The 18655-nt window shown below is 47.6% G+C and overlaps 1 protein-coding gene across 1 annotated transcript; it reads right to left on the reverse strand.

Annotated features, from left to right (window-relative positions):
* Window positions 1-2662: 2662 nt before the first annotated feature.
* Window positions 2663-17207, reverse strand: LOC111674129 (HEAT repeat-containing protein 6-like). Its single transcript, XM_023433367.1, has 3 exons — window positions 16962-17207; window positions 3124-3201; window positions 2663-3047 (listed from the first exon to the last, which is right to left on the reverse strand). The coding sequence occupies exons 1-3, from the start codon at window positions 17205-17207 to the stop codon at window positions 2778-2780; spliced, it is 594 nt and encodes a 197-aa protein (XP_023289135.1). The 3' UTR covers window positions 2663-2777.
* Window positions 17208-18655: the final 1448 nt, after the last annotated feature.

Below are 18655 nucleotides of genomic sequence, written 5' to 3' on the forward strand. Positions count from 1 at the left end.
TCCGTGGTCGACTTTAGTCCGCGAAACCCATTTTTAAGCGTATTCTTTCAAGTAAGGCTGATCAGCCACCCGAATTAGGTGTTCGTTTCTCATACGCGTTGTTAATAAACAACGTCGTTTTCCAATCCCACCAACGGTTAGAATTTAATTCAAACGCGTCGGTAAGAACTCGACACGTGGGGAAGGGGTACGCGGAGGTCGCGTAGACGGTTGTTATTTCCTCTTTGAATTCTACCCAAAGCCACCCGTTCCACATAACCTTTACATCCCATATTGCCATATTCCATGTCGATTCAATGATGAACGAATAGAACGCACCGATAATGGAATAAGTCGTTCTTACTGAGGATCAATTCCTTTCCTATCCTTTCCTTTTCGAGTTCAACGCATGAGTCAGGGAAAATCCCTTTAATCCAATTAGGACTGCATCGGCTGAAAATCAAAGGTGCCGAAAATCCGAGCATTTTCCCGGAATTTAAATCGCCAAATTTCACTTAGACGGGACAGCGCCCGAGCGCTTATCATTAGAAAAACTCGCTCGAACCAGTTCTCGCGGACAGGCCTCCCGAAATCCACAATATTGACGGGCTCAGCTGATCGTCCGTAAACGCTCTCCTCGCTCTCTCGCCAGTCTCTTTTCTTTTCTTATCTTTAAAATTTAATTAATTTCGGTCTCAGGAGTCGTGAGGCTCGAACCCTCGACGGATGCAGTTTCTTGGTGCATAGGCACCGACAAAACTGCATACCATTACAATGCAAACAAGTTGTAGCATATTTCGCGACGGTCGAACAGCCCCGTTACAGCCCAAAGTAAATTTAAATTGGCTAATATTTCATCATATCAATTGTCTGACAAACGTGACACATGGAGGGAAAAGGGAAGGAGGAGAGCAAAAATCAGTTTCCCTTCGTCGGTGCCGACTAGGCTCGACCGCCGGCTCGGGGTTCGAGGGTCCTAGACGTGGCGTTCTCTCTTACTCCTACGGGTAGCATAGGCCCCGGGCATCCATTACCACTCTCAAAACTCCTGTCTTCGGGCGTTCCACTCCCCGTTGTGAGGGTTTCGGTACCGACTCCCGATAATCGGATTAGCATCAATAACACGCCGGCGAAGACTCTCTGTACCCCGGGATGCGGTCTCGTCCCTTCGGAGCGGCGTTCTCCGTTGCTCTCTCGCGGATCTTATGCCTCCCGACGGCGTTCTCGCTTGCAGTCGTTCACCCTCGGGCCTTATCGCCCCTTCCTTCCGCGGCTCGCAAGGCGGATTGACATTTTTCAGCGACTGCGATCAAGTAATTAACAGAGGGAATAGAGGATCAATTCCTTCACGAGAAATGTTGTCTTAAATTAACGGTGCCATCTAGTCGTAATGTTAACCCTCCGTTGTCCATGCCTTTTTCGGACACGTAATTTTATGACTTGTATTTGTATTTAAAATGCAAGTAAACAATTTAATCTCATCTGTTTTTGCCTATGTGGCTATTTCGAGTTACGCGTGATGTTTAACTTTTTCGAGAGTTGATTCAGTTGATAGAACAAGTATCATCCTGGTCGATCCTTTTCTAATATTCTCATAGTATTTAATTTCAATTGAAAATCCAAAATAGTTTATTGTACTTATTCCAAATACAAAATGGAAATGGGGTTTTACGTTTTGGATACCTATTTCGAATGAAATCAATTCATAAGAGTTACTCCGATTTGCGTTTATAAAAAACTCGGATAAGAAAAGTCTTTCTTATGTTTACGGGTGCTCATTTACATGCTCATTTAATGATTTACAGGTGTCCATTTATTCGAGGAATATGAAGAATGGTGTAGAACGTAAATATAGCAGAGACATGAAATCACGATTTCGTTTCTATGTCCGAAAGTTGATGCATCGTAAATTTTCCTACGGCATTTCACTGTATATATATATTTAGAAACTATGTTTTTTAAGCTAAGATAATCTAACTTCGGTTTAGTGGATGGAACAACTGAATCGCTGAGAAACGTATTAACATTTACTACATGTTTTATCATATTCTTTAAAAAATTCTGTAAATTATCATTTAACAAAAACTACGTTAAGTGGTCAGGGACACTCCACAATAGTACTTAAATAATTTTCGTTAATGGTTTTTGTTTATGAATATTTACTTTCTTTAGGAAATTCATTCTGCCCCTCGAGCGATTCAAATTCCGCGCTGCTCCTGCAGCTAATACGCTGCGCGGCCGGAGAGGGCAGTGCGGACAGGAGGAAACCATCGACGAAAGCCAGTGTACCATGTTATGCCTAATCCCGTCTACTCCTATGTCCATGGTTCTGAGGCTGATCGCTGTCACATCCGTGCCCTCGCCCTCTTTAAAAGTCGTCAACCATCGCGGTGGCGTTGCGGCGCCCCTACGTCCCCTAGATGGGGTTAGGGCTGTGGCGCCTTGAGGCACTTAGGTACACCTGTGCACGGGCCTGATCACTGCCTACCCTCGACTGACGCCGCGACAGAGTGACTGTCGTGACATCTTTAGGAGCCCCCGAGTCCGAGTCGTTGAGTCGACTTTGCCAGGGGCCGAGTCATAAATGTAGGGTCTTTATTTACCCGTGACCATCTAACTAATCCCATCTTCTGGCCCGAGAGTAAGGGTGGCGAGCACGAACTTCATTGTATACGCTGGGGTTTGGTTTATTTTCCGGGTAATATGCATTGCTCCTCCACAGGTGGAAATAATACGCACTTACTCTAAAAGAGTTACACCTCGGCGTATAACACCAAATGGTATATGAATAGAAGAATTTAGTTTGACCGATAACGATTAAGTTTCTCGATGGCTTTCACTCCATCTTTGAAAAGCGCTACCTGTTGGACGAGTGCATCCCGATGAGGATATTCGACGTAACTTGGCACATGCTGCGAATTCTCCAAAGCCAGTAATATGGTTTTCCACAGAGTTGGAACTCGGTTACCATACGATTTGCAGACAGATAATGCCCACGCTGCATTGGTGCGCACTTTAAAGTTGGGACTGTGGCAGATCAGGTCGCACAACACCGGAAATACATTATCCTACAGAAAAGTTCACGGCTTAAGCATTTCAAACATTCCCATGAAAGAATACAATTCTGTAATTAAAATAAATTACTTTCCAGGATGACGGCAGAATTGAATCCGGTTCATGACATAGAACGAGTCCCAAAGCACGGCAAGCATTCCATCGTACCTGATACAAAGAAAGTACTAAGATAATGATGAGCATGATATTTATTGGTGCAGGGGAATAAGCACGTGAAAAACGCCTAATCACCAAATTACACTTTGAATAAAAGTTATTAAGTTGCTATCAATAAACAATTTTTACCAAGTCTCAACCCTACATTTTTATTGTGATGTTAGTACAAGATGGAAACGTAAGTTTCAGTTGGTATTTAGTATCTCTTTTAAACCTAAAAAATTACGAAAGAACATTAAAACTTACACGCATAATAGGGCTCGGGGAGAATTCCTAAACAAATTTTGATTGCATATTCGACTTAGAAATTGTTTCAATTTCAATTTACAATTTTAATACTAACTTTTTCAAGTGATCACCTTTTTTATTCAGTACCAATATAACATTCAGTTTCTTCATTTATAACTTTTTCAGATTTTTCAGAAGGGTGCGTCATTGTTAGAAAATAAATATTGCTTTTACTTGTGAAATTTTGAAATCGATAAATAGCGATTTTAACATTTTTATAAATTTATTGTACGTACATGCGCAATTACTCTTTTTACACCGTAAAAAGATTCCAAAATACTGTGTGATAAAATAATGTTACGCAAGTAGGTCCCATTTTTCAAAAACTTTATACATTACCAGTTCACGAACCTCAGATAGAGCTGCCGATTGAAAGATGCAATTCTGCAGAATCGGCAGGGCAACAACTTACGTTTGACCGCGCAGGGCAACGGCTTACGTCAAAGTCCGTCGACCCCACCCTCGATCGCCGCTCTTTTGACAGTATATAAACGCTCGAAAACAGCGTCGATTGGGCTTGGAAGACGTTTGACCACCGTTCGGTAAAAATGTGTCTTCGGAACTTCCCGAATGTTGGAACTCTGTCTCGGAGTAGGGAACAGATTGGACTTAGGTATCGACAGCCACCGTACATCTTTAGGGAGACCGAACAGATCGTTTGTCATACAATCGGAAGATAAACTCGGGACGATTCGCGATTCTAGGACGTAAATTTATTTCTCAAGTACCCATCAATTTTAAATTCATTCTTAACGAAGAAGATCGTTCCACGCGAATTATCCTCTATCGCGTCACTCTCAATCTTCAATTCGTATTTAATCAAACTTTGGCTTGTATCCATTGTAAATTGTTTTGTTGTTAATTATACTTAGTCTATACTTTCTATTTAATTCATTTTAAAACCCTCTATCCAGTCTTTCCTGAAGTACGACCACGAGGGTACGAATCAGTAAGAGGTGCAAAGCACTTTGAAAGAGCAACAAATCCTCGATAAGAATATTCCAGCCGCTCGGGATATTCTTTCAACATTTTCTCTACATCGTTTCCGGCGTCAATACGGGCAGAGCATACTCGAGATACAGGATCCTCGGTCAAGATTCTAACGATCATTTTGTTGTCACGTATCCCGTTCGTTCGGGAGGACACGCACAACGGTACGGCGCGAGGAGATTTCAGAGGATACAGAAAAAAGAAAGCGAAAGCCCGGAGTCGCGGAAGTCGCAGAAGTCGCGGAGACGCGTGGAAGCGCGAGGCTTGGCGTCGGTTTCGGCGAGGTGGCGTCGGTCTAGGTGAGGTGACGTCGGTGATGGACCGCCACGGGCAGCGTGACGGACTCGCGGACTGCTTGAGGACTTCTGACCCGGAACCCGAATTTCGGACTCTTCATATACTAAAACTATCCTAGGGTGGCTCTCTCTGTCCGTCGGTCTTTCCCGCGAGGGCGGCGTGTCTTTCGGCCCGGAGACAAAGGGGTTTTATGGCGGATGGCCATGCCGGGTCATCCGAACGGCCGGCCCCGGGACGGCCACGTCGCCCACCACGTGGCGCGAAAGACCCGACGCCTGAGCGCAGGGACACGTCTACGACGCTTCTTAGTCCTAATTAAGCTTAATTACGCCCCCGCGGCGGCGACGTTCTCCTTCGGTGCATTCGGGGCGCGGATCGGTCGGAAAGGTTAACGCGGTCCGCGAGCGGCGCGGCGCGGGGCGCGCGCCGGCTGCGGGCCCGCGTGCGGGGTCCGGAATTTTTCCCAAGGAATGGAGAGGTGGGAAGGTGAGAGGGGAGAAGGAGAAAAAAAGTAACGGAGTTGGTGGCCGGCCAGCTGCGCGCGGCCGCGAGGGCGGCCGCGCGGGCTTTGCGATGCATGGGGGGCGGTCGCGAACAGCTAGGGCCTCGCGGAACGACAAGCGGGATCGGGTCCGCGGTATCCACGGGTGAGCGCGGGGGGGGGAGGGCCCGATCCCCGGGCCTCAGGGGCGGATAGAGTGAGAGCGAGGGGACACAGAAGGGAAGAGGGGAGAGGAAGAGTCGACGGGAACGCCGTCGATGGAAGACGACCCGGTGAGGAGGTACGGGCTGCCGAAGGGGTGGGAATCCACGTCCGCGGGTGCGTACGTGCCCAGAGAGGGTCGCGTACCGGCGGACAAGCCGCGAGGGTTTTCCCGGACGGGTTTCCTGAAAGGGAGAGGTAATTAGGCTGGCCGGGGAACACCCCGTGTCCCCGATTCAGAGCGGGACACCGTTAGCGCGCCGCCGTCTCGGTCGGGCAGGGCCCGCGGCGCAGGGTTTTTCCTGGAGGGCCGTAAAAACCCCTAACCGGGGCCCGCCGGGACCGGACCGGACGGCGCATGTTGTCGCCGGACCTCCAGGTGGGGCTCGGAGTTTCCCGAGCGCCTCGCTGAAAAGGAGGGAGCGAGAGGTGAGGCCTCCGAGCCCCCAGGTGGACGTGGGATCCCGTTAGGGCAAAGAGGGAAAAATTCCAGGGCCGGTGGTAATTACAGACCTCCGCGCACGACAATTTTTCTTCCTGAATCTCTCACTCTGAATTTCGTCATAGAAATTCAGAACCGTCGCTGCTGGATCCGGTTACGTAACTATAATAATCAGTCCTCGTCGTTATCTCCGTATATTATAGAATTCATGCCGTCGGTATCGAAAATTTTACTTAGTATCTGCTGGTCACAAAATGTGTGCAAGATATTGAGCATGAGTTCCAATTAATAGAATGATTAAATCTATGGCAGTAAATGCAGAAAAATCAAAGAGATTTCTAAGACGGAGTCATTCGTATACTCCAACACTTCTCTTCGACTTCTAACACTAAAGTATTTTCTCCACCTTGCTGCAACGTTCTTTGTGAGAGCTCGTCTTCGGCAAAACCTGCGTCTGAATTCAGTTGTTTTTTAAATCGTTAGAAGCAACGTCGCAGCAAAGTGTGGAAAATACTTTAGCGTTAGAAATTGAAGAGAAATGTCGTAATCGACTAAAGATACCGTTTCAAAAATTAAAACCCATATGATCTCTTTGATTTTCCAGAAATAACAAACATAGATTTAAAAATTCTATTCACTGGAATTCGCACCCAACATCTTGCACACATTTTGAAAAAAGGCAGAAATACTAAGTACAATTTTCGACACCGAGCGTATTAATCCTGTTATATTCGATGTAACGTGGCGGATCGCGGAGTCTCCTCCACGTTTGAATGCGGTGCCGTTTCCGGGCCGAGAGCCTCCGAGATACAGGGGAAGCCCAGGGATCGCGGCGGTTTTATAGGGCTTGAGGCAGATGCCTTCACGAGGTCAGCCCTCTCTCAGGTCGCCATGTTGGAGAATGCGAACCCTTCCGGACCCTTAAGGGCATGGCGGAGTCGACCGGACCGACTGCGGCGCGTCCACGAGGTCAGGACTCGTGGACGCGAAGAGGAAGACCCGACACGCAGGTGCCATCGTGGGACCAGGGCGAATGGAAGTCCCGCTCTGGCGTTGGGGCTTCGTTGAACAGCTGGAGCAGGGCCCGTGGTCGGTAAGGGGGCCTCGCGAGGATTTAACACCCCGAAAGCGAATCTGAGGTTCCGCTACTGGACTTCTGCAAGACTCCGTGATCTCGTAGGGCCTGAAGGAAGCGAGCACGGTGACGGGAGGGTCGCGAGTACCTCGACAAGGTATCGTCGCGATCCGACCCCATAAGGTCGAGTGCGGGCTTGACGCCCTCAGATTCTTGAGATTTGAGCGATAGTCGAGCATTAGCGGAACGATTTCGGAAAACAGGCCCCTAAATCGGACTGGGGTCCGATTAGGCTGTTAGGGGCCTCGCGTTCATATAGTCGCGCAGCCTCGGGGAGGTCGCGTTTGTTGGGTTCCCAACGAGGGACGTAGCGTGGGCGAGCATAGGTCTTGCATTTGTAATCTGGGCTTTGGTTTTATTAAATTTACTATCGGTTTGGTACGACGCTTTCTTTTATTTTAGTTTCCATTGCTACCTTTTCCAGTTCCTCCGCGGTCAGGAGCCACCTCTTCCCATACTAGACCGTAGCTAGACCATGGGGGTGACACTCTAATCGGAGAAATTAGGTGGTGTTTGCAGCGCCATCTGACCTTGTAGACGGAAGTGAGGAACTAATTTTGCGCTTGCGCGTTATTCATTAAACGACCAACGACATCTGTATTATTTCTTCAGTACCCTGTAGTACCATGGTGAGATCTATAATTTTCATTATTTTTCCTTCTACTCAACCTACCTTCTTCTGTTTATTTAAATTTTTCAAATGTCTAAATCATCATAATTTGAAATAACCCGCAATAGCGATAATAGCTGTAATAATAGAGAATGTAATAAACTTTAGCAATAAACAATTACTGGAAAGAGTGTGTTTTTATTTCTGTATGAAAGAAACCCAGGACATTCGACGCGTTCCTTATTATAAAAGAAGAAAATTAGTTCACATTTCGTTTCCAACAACATACTGATTTTATAAATATATTTTAAAGTTGCGATAAATTATCGAAGTTGCGAAATTGCGAAGTTATCATCGAATAGAAATACAATGAAACACAGTAGGAAGGTATATTTATGTTCATATATAGATATATGTAACTTAGTAGATAGAATGTAAATGACATTACTATGGGTTATGTTTCTTTGAAACTCATCGATTATTATAAAAAAATTTCAATTTATCCCATTATTATTCATATTTGTTCATATTATGAAGCTGATCGATCTGAAAATAACAATTTCAAATCATATTGAATTAACTTAAAAATTATAATTGATAAAAAATGATTATTACAAAATTATAGTTAGAATTTTAAAGAAATTATTATAACTGTGAGATTTGCAGCTAATAAGAAACCTAACCTTATTAACTGCACAATTTACAGTAATATTAGATCATTTTTTCATAAATAACAGTTTCTGAATTTTATTCAATTTAAATTTATGGTGGGAAATTTGCTAGTTCATACTTCTGGTACTGTACATCCAGAGGTTGCTGCAAACACTAGTCCCGAAGATTAACATGCGAGTGTCAGCCCCCTGAGCTAGCCGGTAGGAAGAGCAGACGTAGAAAAGTATCGAGTCGGGCGATGGATGTTTAGGAATTCTGAACGTGCATTGACTCAAATATCAAACTAACATCGGGAGACCCAGGTTTTCGAGAAAAGTCGTAAAAATCTCTGTCTTAGTTCCCACGACCAGCCAACCCTACTGGTAAATAAGATTGTACTAGGTTAGGGAAATAAATTAAGATAGCGTAACCCCAATAATTTTCAGTTTCGCGTTGTACTCATCAAATTGTAGAAATCTAAGAAAAAGGGACCTCGCGATATCCGAAGCAGCCCTGCGCGTGCAGGCCCATAAATTTCGGTGCTAATGGTGACCCCGACGGTTTTCCAAAAAGACAAAATTATTAACTTCCGTTACTCTGGCATTTTTCCAAACCCCACCACCGGGTTTAGGAACATTTTCCAAACCTCACAACCGCAACTTTGGACCTCAAACACTAGGGGTGGTCAAATTATATAAGATAGCTTCTCGCAGCTACCTTGTTGTTACACTTTCGATCGAGAATTCCACCTTATCGCATTTTCGAATCACAGTTCAATACTTAATCACTCACTTACGATCCAATCTTGATATCTTAAACCTCTGCGAAAAAAGTGAGTTACATTTCGCCCATTCAACTTCAAATCGTGCGATCGAGGGATCGACATCAACTTCGAGATCAACATCAATTTCGACAAAAACGTCGTATCGGCCGAAGCCGGCCGTCCGCACCTAGAGGCAAGGCCTCCCTAGCGGCCCCCCCATTTCTGGGGGGTTGTACTCCCAACTACATCCAGCGACCCCACAGCCACAGGGGGCCCGAGGGCCCAAGACGGGCTGGAAAAACCCGAATGCTCCAGACCGCTCGTACAAACCCCGGGGAGGCGCTAGCCGGGTTGGGGCCCCCGCGACGCACTCCCCGAAGGGAGGCCGCTTGACCCCGCCCGTTGCCCGCGGGGAACCTCGTGGAGGCCCCTCCGCGCTTTAGCGGCGGCAGATTACTGGACGCCGGAGTGCTGACGCGGGAATTCTTGATATTTTAATGGTTGTCTGCGCGTGATTCTATCCCGCAATGCTGAGATTCGAGCTCAGCTGTTAAAAGAAAGTTGATGGGTTCTTAATCTATCCGGTTAACCGGAGCAAGGCATGGAAATCGCGATAATGGTTAGTATTCGGTTTTGGTCGGAGATGAAGGGTTAATAAGTAAACTAGAATGAAAATGAGGATGAATCGAGCTTGCGAAGAATCCTCTACCTGGCTTGTTCAGCGGCCGTAATCGGTGACAGCCTCTTTTGATCGACCCGGTCGGATGACAGATTACCTTGTACCGGCCTGACGGCCGACCGCACCTGAGGCTGGGCACCTCTTATCGGCACCCCGAAGGGTATACGGGACCTACAGCACCAGCGCCCCCACTATCATGGGGGCCAGTGAGTGGCCCATGACGGACTTGGAGAAACCCAGATGCTCAGGACCGCTCGTCAAACCCTAGGGAGGCGCTAGCCGGGTCGGGGCCTCCGCGACGCACTCCCCGAAGGGAGGCCGCTTGACCCCGCCCGTTGCCCGCGGGGAACCAACGTGGAGGTCTCTCCCCTGCACCCGCGTGGTGCGAGCATCCGTGCAAGGCGCCAGCTGAGACGTAATGCTCCAGCGTGGTTTGGCGAGCTTTCCAGGCTAGGTCGGGTGGGAACCCGATCCATCGTCCGAGTTGACCCGGCAAATATAGGATCGGTTATCCCACCTATCGGCCCGTACTAGCTCGTCGGCCTTCTTATTACGGCCGGTAGGGCCGGCCCCCAACCCGCACCCGGATAAACCGAGGACACGGGACGGGTTACCCGGAGCACCTCCAGCCGTCCGGTCGAGAAGTATTCCCATGATGAGGGCCACCTTTCGCCGGTAACTCTAGGGGGAACAAGAGTGCGGTCAAACTCCGCAGAGCGAGCATCTCTCGTGGTTCCCCAGTAACTATTTGCCGTTTCGTTACGGATCCATGGGGATCCGCATCCAGCCCCACCACGAGGAGGTTTACGGATGGCTCTTGGACGCGTGGGAGCCACCCACCCCCACGTCGTTGCCTCTTGAAGGCCCATCAATTTCGACAGCAGCATCAACGTCGAGAGCAGCATTAACATTGTTACGTAGGCACTAACGTGAGGAAAAACCCTATTTTCCAATCATCGGAGCTAGCCATGGAAATTCGAATACGGAAACGCGATTAGGAAATCTCTTGCGATAAGATCCAACGAGTTCATCGGCCAAACGGCTCCAAAAGTCATCGACCGACCCGGTGCGAACAACCTGATGACTCCGCAACGCATCAGCACGACTCAGAAACGTCACCCTCACCTGGGTCCTAGGAAACCCCCACCGATTTGAACATTCTGCTAATAAAACCAGCAGTCCAATCAAGAAGTCAAGTCATTAGTCAATTTGTTATAAGTCAGTGTCAGTTCTTACGCTACACGTCAGTCAAGTATCATCGAAACTTCGAGTGGAGCTCCTGGTCCCCGGTACTCCGTTCCTTGCGAGTCAGAGACCGCTGGACTCCCAGGACCACGACCGCAGTAGACGATACGCGATCTCCGGGAAACCCTAAGGATGGTGTGAGGAGATTAGTATAAGTGCCGTTCTGCTCCAGGACCCCTCGGCACCCGCGGGATCGAGCGAGGGGGGGGACGTGAGGAGGTCGAGGCAGGGGCCCAGACTCCCCAAAACATCCGGGGAGTGGGACCCCTCGTCCCACGGGGGGGAATTCTGCGGGGTCACCGGGAGGACGCCCACCCGGAAAGCGGTACATGGACCAATTGAGAGTCTCCCAACCGTGTGGAACGCTCCGACCGAGGAAGTTCTCCGGTAAGGGCCAGCGGTCTGGTGATCCCAGCGCCCCGATTTGGGAGAGGATCGACCTGGTGAGGCCCGGGGGCGCCAAGAAATACGGGTGGCAGGCCTCCCGCGGTGGACAGGCCACAGCCACTGCCGAGGAAGCCGTGGCATTAGTTTAGATAGGTCGTCCTCCACCACCAAGGTCGATCCCAGGGGGAGGCCCGCCGGCGGATTCCTCATCGACCTCGCGAATTCCCTTACCACTTTCCGGGGACCCGGTGACAACCCCCGCGATCTCCAAGGTACCGAACGTCCCCCCCCCTGCCTCGCCGGGTACGCCGAGGGGGAGAAATATGTCCGGATTTTCGGGTTGCGTAGAAATTCGAAAAGGGAGTCTGACCCGAGTGAGTGCCGCGAGTGGATGTGTGAAGAAGAGGATCGAGGGCGAGGTGCCGGTCGATGGCTCCAGTGAGACATTAGGGTTTCGTTCACGTCCGTTCCAGGGAACTCCAGGGTGAGCATGGAGTTCCATACGCTACCGTTCCGTTCCGTTTACGATATCAGAGTCCAGGGGATCCCAATTTCGCGTCTATTGGTCGAGGCTCGTGGCACTACGGACACCTGCGCGTCCTAGGGAGATCCGAGGACGATCCCCGAAGAACCTCTTCTCCGGCCGCGATGTACGATCGCGTAAAAAGATGTACTAGAGTATCCGGCATTATCTGAGAATATACCACTTTTTTCCATTTTTCGCTAAAGTGTAGCTTTTGTCACCTACTCCCTTAGGTCAGTTACGACCCCGACCCTAATTCTCCACAACTTGCCTCCTGAGCGACACGGGACATGCCGTCCGAGTCCTCTCTCGCCGCTCTTCTCTCCGTTTCGTGATAAAATTTAGGTGATAGGTTTGCAATTACGAGTTACGATTCTGCTTAGACCGGTTTGTTGGTTCCGGGGACCCAAAAATCAACTGGCGCCCATTGAATAGTCGGAGAACGGGGAGGGAGGCGAGAGCGTGGATCGACGAAGGTGCGCGAGATTTTTCAGATGGAGGAAAAATCGCGTTACAATATATATATATTGTAACTTTTCTCGCGTACCGGCCCTTTCCCCCTTGTTCGGTCGCGTCGTGTCGCGCAATCGGGCGGTCGCGAGGAAGTTATGAGATTTGCCTTTTGGCAATTTCCTGGATTTCCTCTTGGCAGTCTCAGATTGGCTAGGGCTTTCAACGGCACAGAGCCTCAGCCTCTAAGCACTTTTCATCAGTNCATAGGTGTCGCGTCGCGTACCTCCGACACGTCACAATATATATGTTGGCGTTGTTTACAAGTCCTCCGTACGTATTTTGCCAGAGACAACTGATCCATTTTTATCTTTGAACTCGCGAAGACATGTGATAAAGAACGGCGTAGTGGTTTATTTTTAATCCATGACGAAAACGTTGTACAATGTATTGTGAGACAATTTATGTAGGATAAGGTTTGTATTTGTGGACTGAATGATAATTTATATGTACGGGCCGAAAGAAATTTCGGAGAAAACAATGCCTATGATGTAAATGGTTGAATAAAATTATTACTCCGCAACCGGACAGAGATACGGTATTTCACATACTTTCTGTCATTGAAATACGTTTACCACGTTACATAATGGTTTTTGAAAGAAAACTAAAAACACGAGAACCTTTATTTTTTATGCGAATCTTCGTCGTGAAATTTCTATTCCAGGAGGATGAATTGTCTTCGAAAAAAAAAATGTCTTTCTTTCTCAAGGGTAGTTCACCCCTTTAGAGGAATGCTCCCGTGTCGGACGGTACCGTTTATAGATCCTACCGACACGAAATATATTCATACCGAGTTTAATGTGAATCTGTCTGGTGTTTATATAAAAGTCACCACCTGCCCTTGATTAATAATTATAGTGTCAAATAGTGATTTTTCGGAAAAAACCAAAAACACGTAAACTCTTATTTAATGCAAGCATTAACAGCATACAGTTTTTATTTTGATCAAATCATTTGTCGCCGAAAAAAAAAAGAAAAAAAATATTGATACCGTGTAGGGTAGTATCGTTTCTGGATCCTCCTTACACGAGATATATTTATGCCGAGTTTCATTGAAATCCGTGGAGCGCTTCTATGGAAAAAAAATAAAATTGATTTTTTCATCACACTTTGAGGGGTTGTTTCACCCCCTAGGTACCAATCTTACAAGGAAGGTACCTGAGGTGTCCCCCTCCGATTTTGTTCATTTTTAAATATGTTTATAGAGGAGTAAAGTCTAAGGGACTTGTGTTTTTTTTTTACCGGCGGATAAACACTTTTAGGGAGTGAAATCAGGCTTCAAAGTTGGCCGTGCAAGGGGGTGAATTGGCCGTTTCATATAGAAGCACTCGAACGACATTCATGCAACAATCGTAAAAATGTAGGGAATGAAGAATTATGAAACATGCATTTGGAATTTTTTGAAAACATTCATTTTTAAGGGGTGAGCCACCCCTTTGAGTGCCTCTTTTACCCCTTACGCGAGCAGTAATTGTTCTATCCAAATGAAACTTTTTTGGTATTGTTCTGGTCTATAAATTAACCAAGTTTCATTTGGATAGAGCAATTACTGTTCGCGTAAGGGGTAAAGGAAGTATTCAAAGGGGTAGCACACCGCTTAAAAATGAATTTTTTCGAAAAATTCCAAATGCATGTCGCGAACCCGGTCAATAAGGGGAATTCCGCACCCGAGGGTCGAACCGCCCGACAATGTCCCTCAAAAATCCCACTCACCCGATCCAGTTCCAGGCCGGACACATTCGCCGCGCGCCCGGGTCGGGTCCTCTACAAACCCGGTAATCTCCCTACAAAACAGTTTATGACCCCCTTTGCCAAAAACTGCCGTTCCTCGTTAACAGCCGGGTTTTCCGGACGACTGGCAACGGGTCCCGTTAGCCAGTCCGCGCAGCCGGTGGAAAAACCCGAGCCGCGGCCCCAAGTAACGGGGCCCCCGCGACTAGTTCGCGAGGGTGACGCGAGGAGTTTTCGGGTCCACCCCGCGGAGGTTCACGGGATCTCACGAATTATGGTCGATGGCGGTTGACTCAACCCTTCGACATCCCTTGAGCGGGCCCGACCGGGCCCCAAGGGAGGCGGGGAGCAGCAACACGGTGGCGCAAGCGCGCGCCACCCTCCGCGTCCACCCAACCTTCCACCAAATTCCCGATCCTTCCATTCTCTCCTTTCCCTCCACATATCCTGTCGGGCCGAACCCCAGGTGCCATGCGTGGCGTCGCGAGGCTCGCACCTTGGACGCCGCGGCGACCAGGCCCGAGCCGCCGCGCCGCTACCGCTCCCCCGAATTGGCCTGCGCCGCGCCGAGAAACCGAAGGGTGCGGCCGCCGCCCGGGTAGCCGCGGTAAATACTCATAGGTAAAATAGACAGAGAGGTCCCCTAAGTAGCTCTCTAATTGGCTAACGCGTTGGACCCCTCACTACATAAAGAGGGCCCAACATTTAAATAAACGACAGTCGGTCTCCCGAACTTAACCGAAACGTCGACTAGTAATTCTCACTGAACTTTTTCCACCCATCTTCCTTCCCTCGCGAGTTGGCGCTCCCCTGGAGCTGCCTCCTCTCCCACTCCCTCTCTCCTTCTCACCTTCTCTCTCTCCTCGTCTCGCTCGCGGATAGGAGCTCCCCGAGGGTTGTCTACGGACGCCGTCGCCCCGAGCTGCGCCGCCTTCCGTCCACGGATGCCCCGGGCCCGCGGAAAACGCGCGGGCAAACGCCTCCAGGAGCGCCGGCTCCTCGTGTTCCTCCGCAAACACGGGATTCGTCCCGAGGACCGACGGTCCGGGAGGGGATTAATTCTCTCGTGTCCCTCGTCGGCGGGGACCGACCCGCGGGGCTCGGGCGGGAAACTGATCCGCCCGTCGGTCGCGGTAGGACGGCGAACCTCCCCGAGGACAAGGCCGCCATCGACCTCGCCGCCGTCCCGTCAACGCCGCCGCCGCCGTTACCTCTAGGGACCAACTCGCCGGCTGTACCTCCCGAGGACGATCTCGACCTCCGCCCGGACGGTTTCCCTCGCACCCCCGGAAAGACCCTAGGGCTGGTTTCTCGCCCGAAACGCCGCCGCTGCTCCCGACGACGCCTCCTTGAGTAGCTCTTCGGGGACGAATCCTCGGAGGCTGGGGGCGAGTATGGGGGCGCGACCACCCCGTCGCCAGCACGGGGTCGCCTCTGACGCGACCCCTTGTCAAGGAAGAAACCCCGTACGATAACAATGTTTTATAATTCTTTATTCCCCACATTTTGACGGTTGTTTCATGAAAATCGGTCGAGTGCTTCTATATGAAACAGCCAACTCACCCCCTTACACGGCAAACTTTGAAGCCTGATTTCACCCCCTAAAAGTGTTTATCCGCCAATAAAAAAAAACACGGGTCCCTTAGATTTTAGTCCTCTATAACATATTTAAAAATGAACAAAATCGAAGTGGAAAACCTCAGGTACCTTCCTTGTTAGCACGTAAAAAGAAATACGTGTCCCTTAGGTGTCCGAGTTCTACAACGTATATAAAAATTATCGAAATCGGGGTGGGATACTTGGGAATGTTTCCTTGTAAGATATAGAGTTGAAATTTGGATAAAGTCGATTGTTGGTAGCAACTTTATAATTCATTTATGCCAAGTGTACTTTGGTGAAGGAACGTTAATCACATGCTTATCCGACTACACCCTTTCTCTAAGTTAACATTAACGGTTATTAGAAATAAGTATTTACAAAGAAATTGCAATACAAGATAACAGGAGAATAAGAATGAGGGATATCGGAAATGGTAAGCGCCCTCTTTAATTATATGACCTTGAGAACGCATAAAAAGTTTTATTTTGAAGATTAAAATTTATATAACGGTAAAATTGTTAGGCAGCAATTAGATTTTGCATTATTCAACTCGAATTAGTTATAATGTACAAATTATGATGAGCCGTGGTTTAGAATATTTATGCACACGACTGCATAGGTCATATGGACTACTTCTATGTCTCAAAACCGTTAATATCCTAAATATTGCAGCATATAAATAATCGACAGTAAATTCTGAGATAAATTTCTCAATTAATTAGGCTTTGCGACATCTGCTTTGAATAACTAATCGATACGCTACCGCCACGTGCGTTCAAAGTGAAAGTCCTTAGTTAAAGAGGATTATTAAATATTAATAATAATACTTTATAATTTTTTCTGGAAATGTCCTCATTTATTCGATACTGCGTTATTTCGACATAATCATTTTTATTTTTGATTTGTTTTAGTTTTATTTCAATTTAAATGTCGATAATTAACTCAGAGAGAAACAGACTACCACTAACGAAAACGTTTAAGAAAATTGTCTCTATACTAACACGAAAAGATGATTATAAAAAGAAATGAACTGTAAAAATAAAATGTACACTTATTGTATTTATACTAAAACATAAAGACGAATGTAAATAGTAATTAACCGCGAAAAAGGGATCGAAATGACCATTTCCGATACGGGTCCCTTTCATAATTTGCACCACCATATCATAATAAGTTTCACTTCAAAATCATAGCCTACCTTCATATCACTGCCAACGGAAGCGCACTCCACGAGGGCGTGCAGTCCCGCAGAAGTTTCCTTCAAAATATTTCTATGTGTGGATAGAAAGAGGGTACTACCAATTGCTCTCACAGCATTACACCTTATCTTGCCGTTATCTGTGGCACCTGCGGTTCCGGCATCAAGTAACTTTGGAAGCAGGTCATCTAACGGAGTAATCTCTGTTCTCTTCTTTTTGCTACAATACAGATAATTATCGGTCATGTTCACTAACGTTTAGACATAATGGCAACGGTGCTCCATCACAATGAGAGGTCCGAGCCTGTGGGAGGTTCCTTCGGCAATCATTAAACATAAGTTAGGTTAAGTTAATTTTGTTAACTGTTAATTACAAAATACTGTTCGGCCCGGACAAGAGAGGGAATGCTATCGCGCCGAATATTGAATGTTTGGTTAGGCACGAAAGAGCCCGAGTTGAAGTTTTTGGCCAGTTTTATAAAGTCCGTATGGATTTGATGCAGACCAGTTTCGAGCGTATCTGCTGAAAATCTGCAGCAAGTCCGAAAGCTTCGATATACCGGAAACCCTCTGAATATCCCGGCTGAAGGCGTCCAAGCTCGGTCGCAGGAAACCGTGGAAAGGCTCCGATTGACGGCCACTCAACCCCGCACGACTCCATGAAAGAATACGTGCAGCATGGTAAGTCGGGGGATTCACGCGAGAAACACGGAGCAAGTGAGAGAATTTTGAATTGGTTGGTGAAAATAAATTAAAAAATCAAAGTTTGACAATAACATTTGTCGGGAACTTTTTATTGACCCTTCTTCTGGACCCCACCGGCGCAATTCTAAAAATCCACCACCAATGATACAGAGTTGGAGCCATCTATTACCGATAGTTTTCCTTAAGCATTCCGGAAAGGAAAAACTGGGTACAGCGTTCGATCTAACGGCACCCGGACCCCAAAACAATACTTGGACTAGATCTGGTTCGGCGAGTAAATAAACAATAAACTGGAGGGTCACAAACGATATTTATATACGAGAGCACGGAATAACGCAACACAAAATAATCTAAATTAACAAGTCGAGAAAATTAAACATCTTTGCGGTATTTACAATTCGGTTCGTGGAACACGCGTCGAGGAATTAACTACTAAAAGGAGGGAAAATTCATAAAATTGAGCGGAAACAACTGCATTCTCCGACGGGTTTGCTCCCCTTTCCGGCCACTCGGATGGGCCCGAACGGGACGATATGATCGGTAGGGCAGGATAATAGTGACGGTCCTCCATATTGGTGTTCGGGAGCTACTTGGCTCTTGGCACCCAGAATCGACCAATCCGGCAACACCTCAGGTCCCCTTGACAATGAGGAACCTGTTGTGGCGCCAATAATTTCTTATTTGCGCAAACGACGATTAAGAAATATTGCATCGGCATTTCCGCAGGTGCGAGTCTATGACCGAAATAGTATTAGGCTAGGCTCTTTCCTATAACCAAGCTACATGCCCATATTTAGTGACGACCAAGAAACGCAAGGCAATGACCCCGTAAACATTCGTGAAGTAAGAATTGGGCAGCATGATCATGTATCGTCAGGGCCGCGAAACAGCAAATGCAGGAAAATTAATCTTGGCAATAACGGTCGCAAAGAACGACAGTCCAAACTAAGAACTGAAACGGGCAAGTTGATCTCAGGAATACGCTCATA

This window comes from Orussus abietinus, unplaced genomic scaffold (assembly GCF_000612105.2).
Source record: "Orussus abietinus isolate OABI.00-Male unplaced genomic scaffold, Oabi_2.0 scaffold717, whole genome shotgun sequence".
Taxonomy (NCBI): Eukaryota; Metazoa; Arthropoda; class Insecta; order Hymenoptera; family Orussidae; genus Orussus; species Orussus abietinus.

Coding starts and splice junctions, on each gene's coding strand:
- LOC111674129 (XM_023433367.1), bottom strand. CDS start 17,207: ATGACCGATAATTATCTGTATTGTAGCAAAAAGAAGAGAACAGAGATT. Junction 3,202..16,961: donor CCGTTGGCAGTGATATGAAG/GTAGGCTATGAT, acceptor TCTTTGTATCAG/GTACGATGGAATGCTTGCCG. Junction 3,048..3,123: donor TTCTGCCGTCATCCTGGAAA/GTAATTTATTTT, acceptor ACTTTTCTGTAG/GATAATGTATTTCCGGTGTT.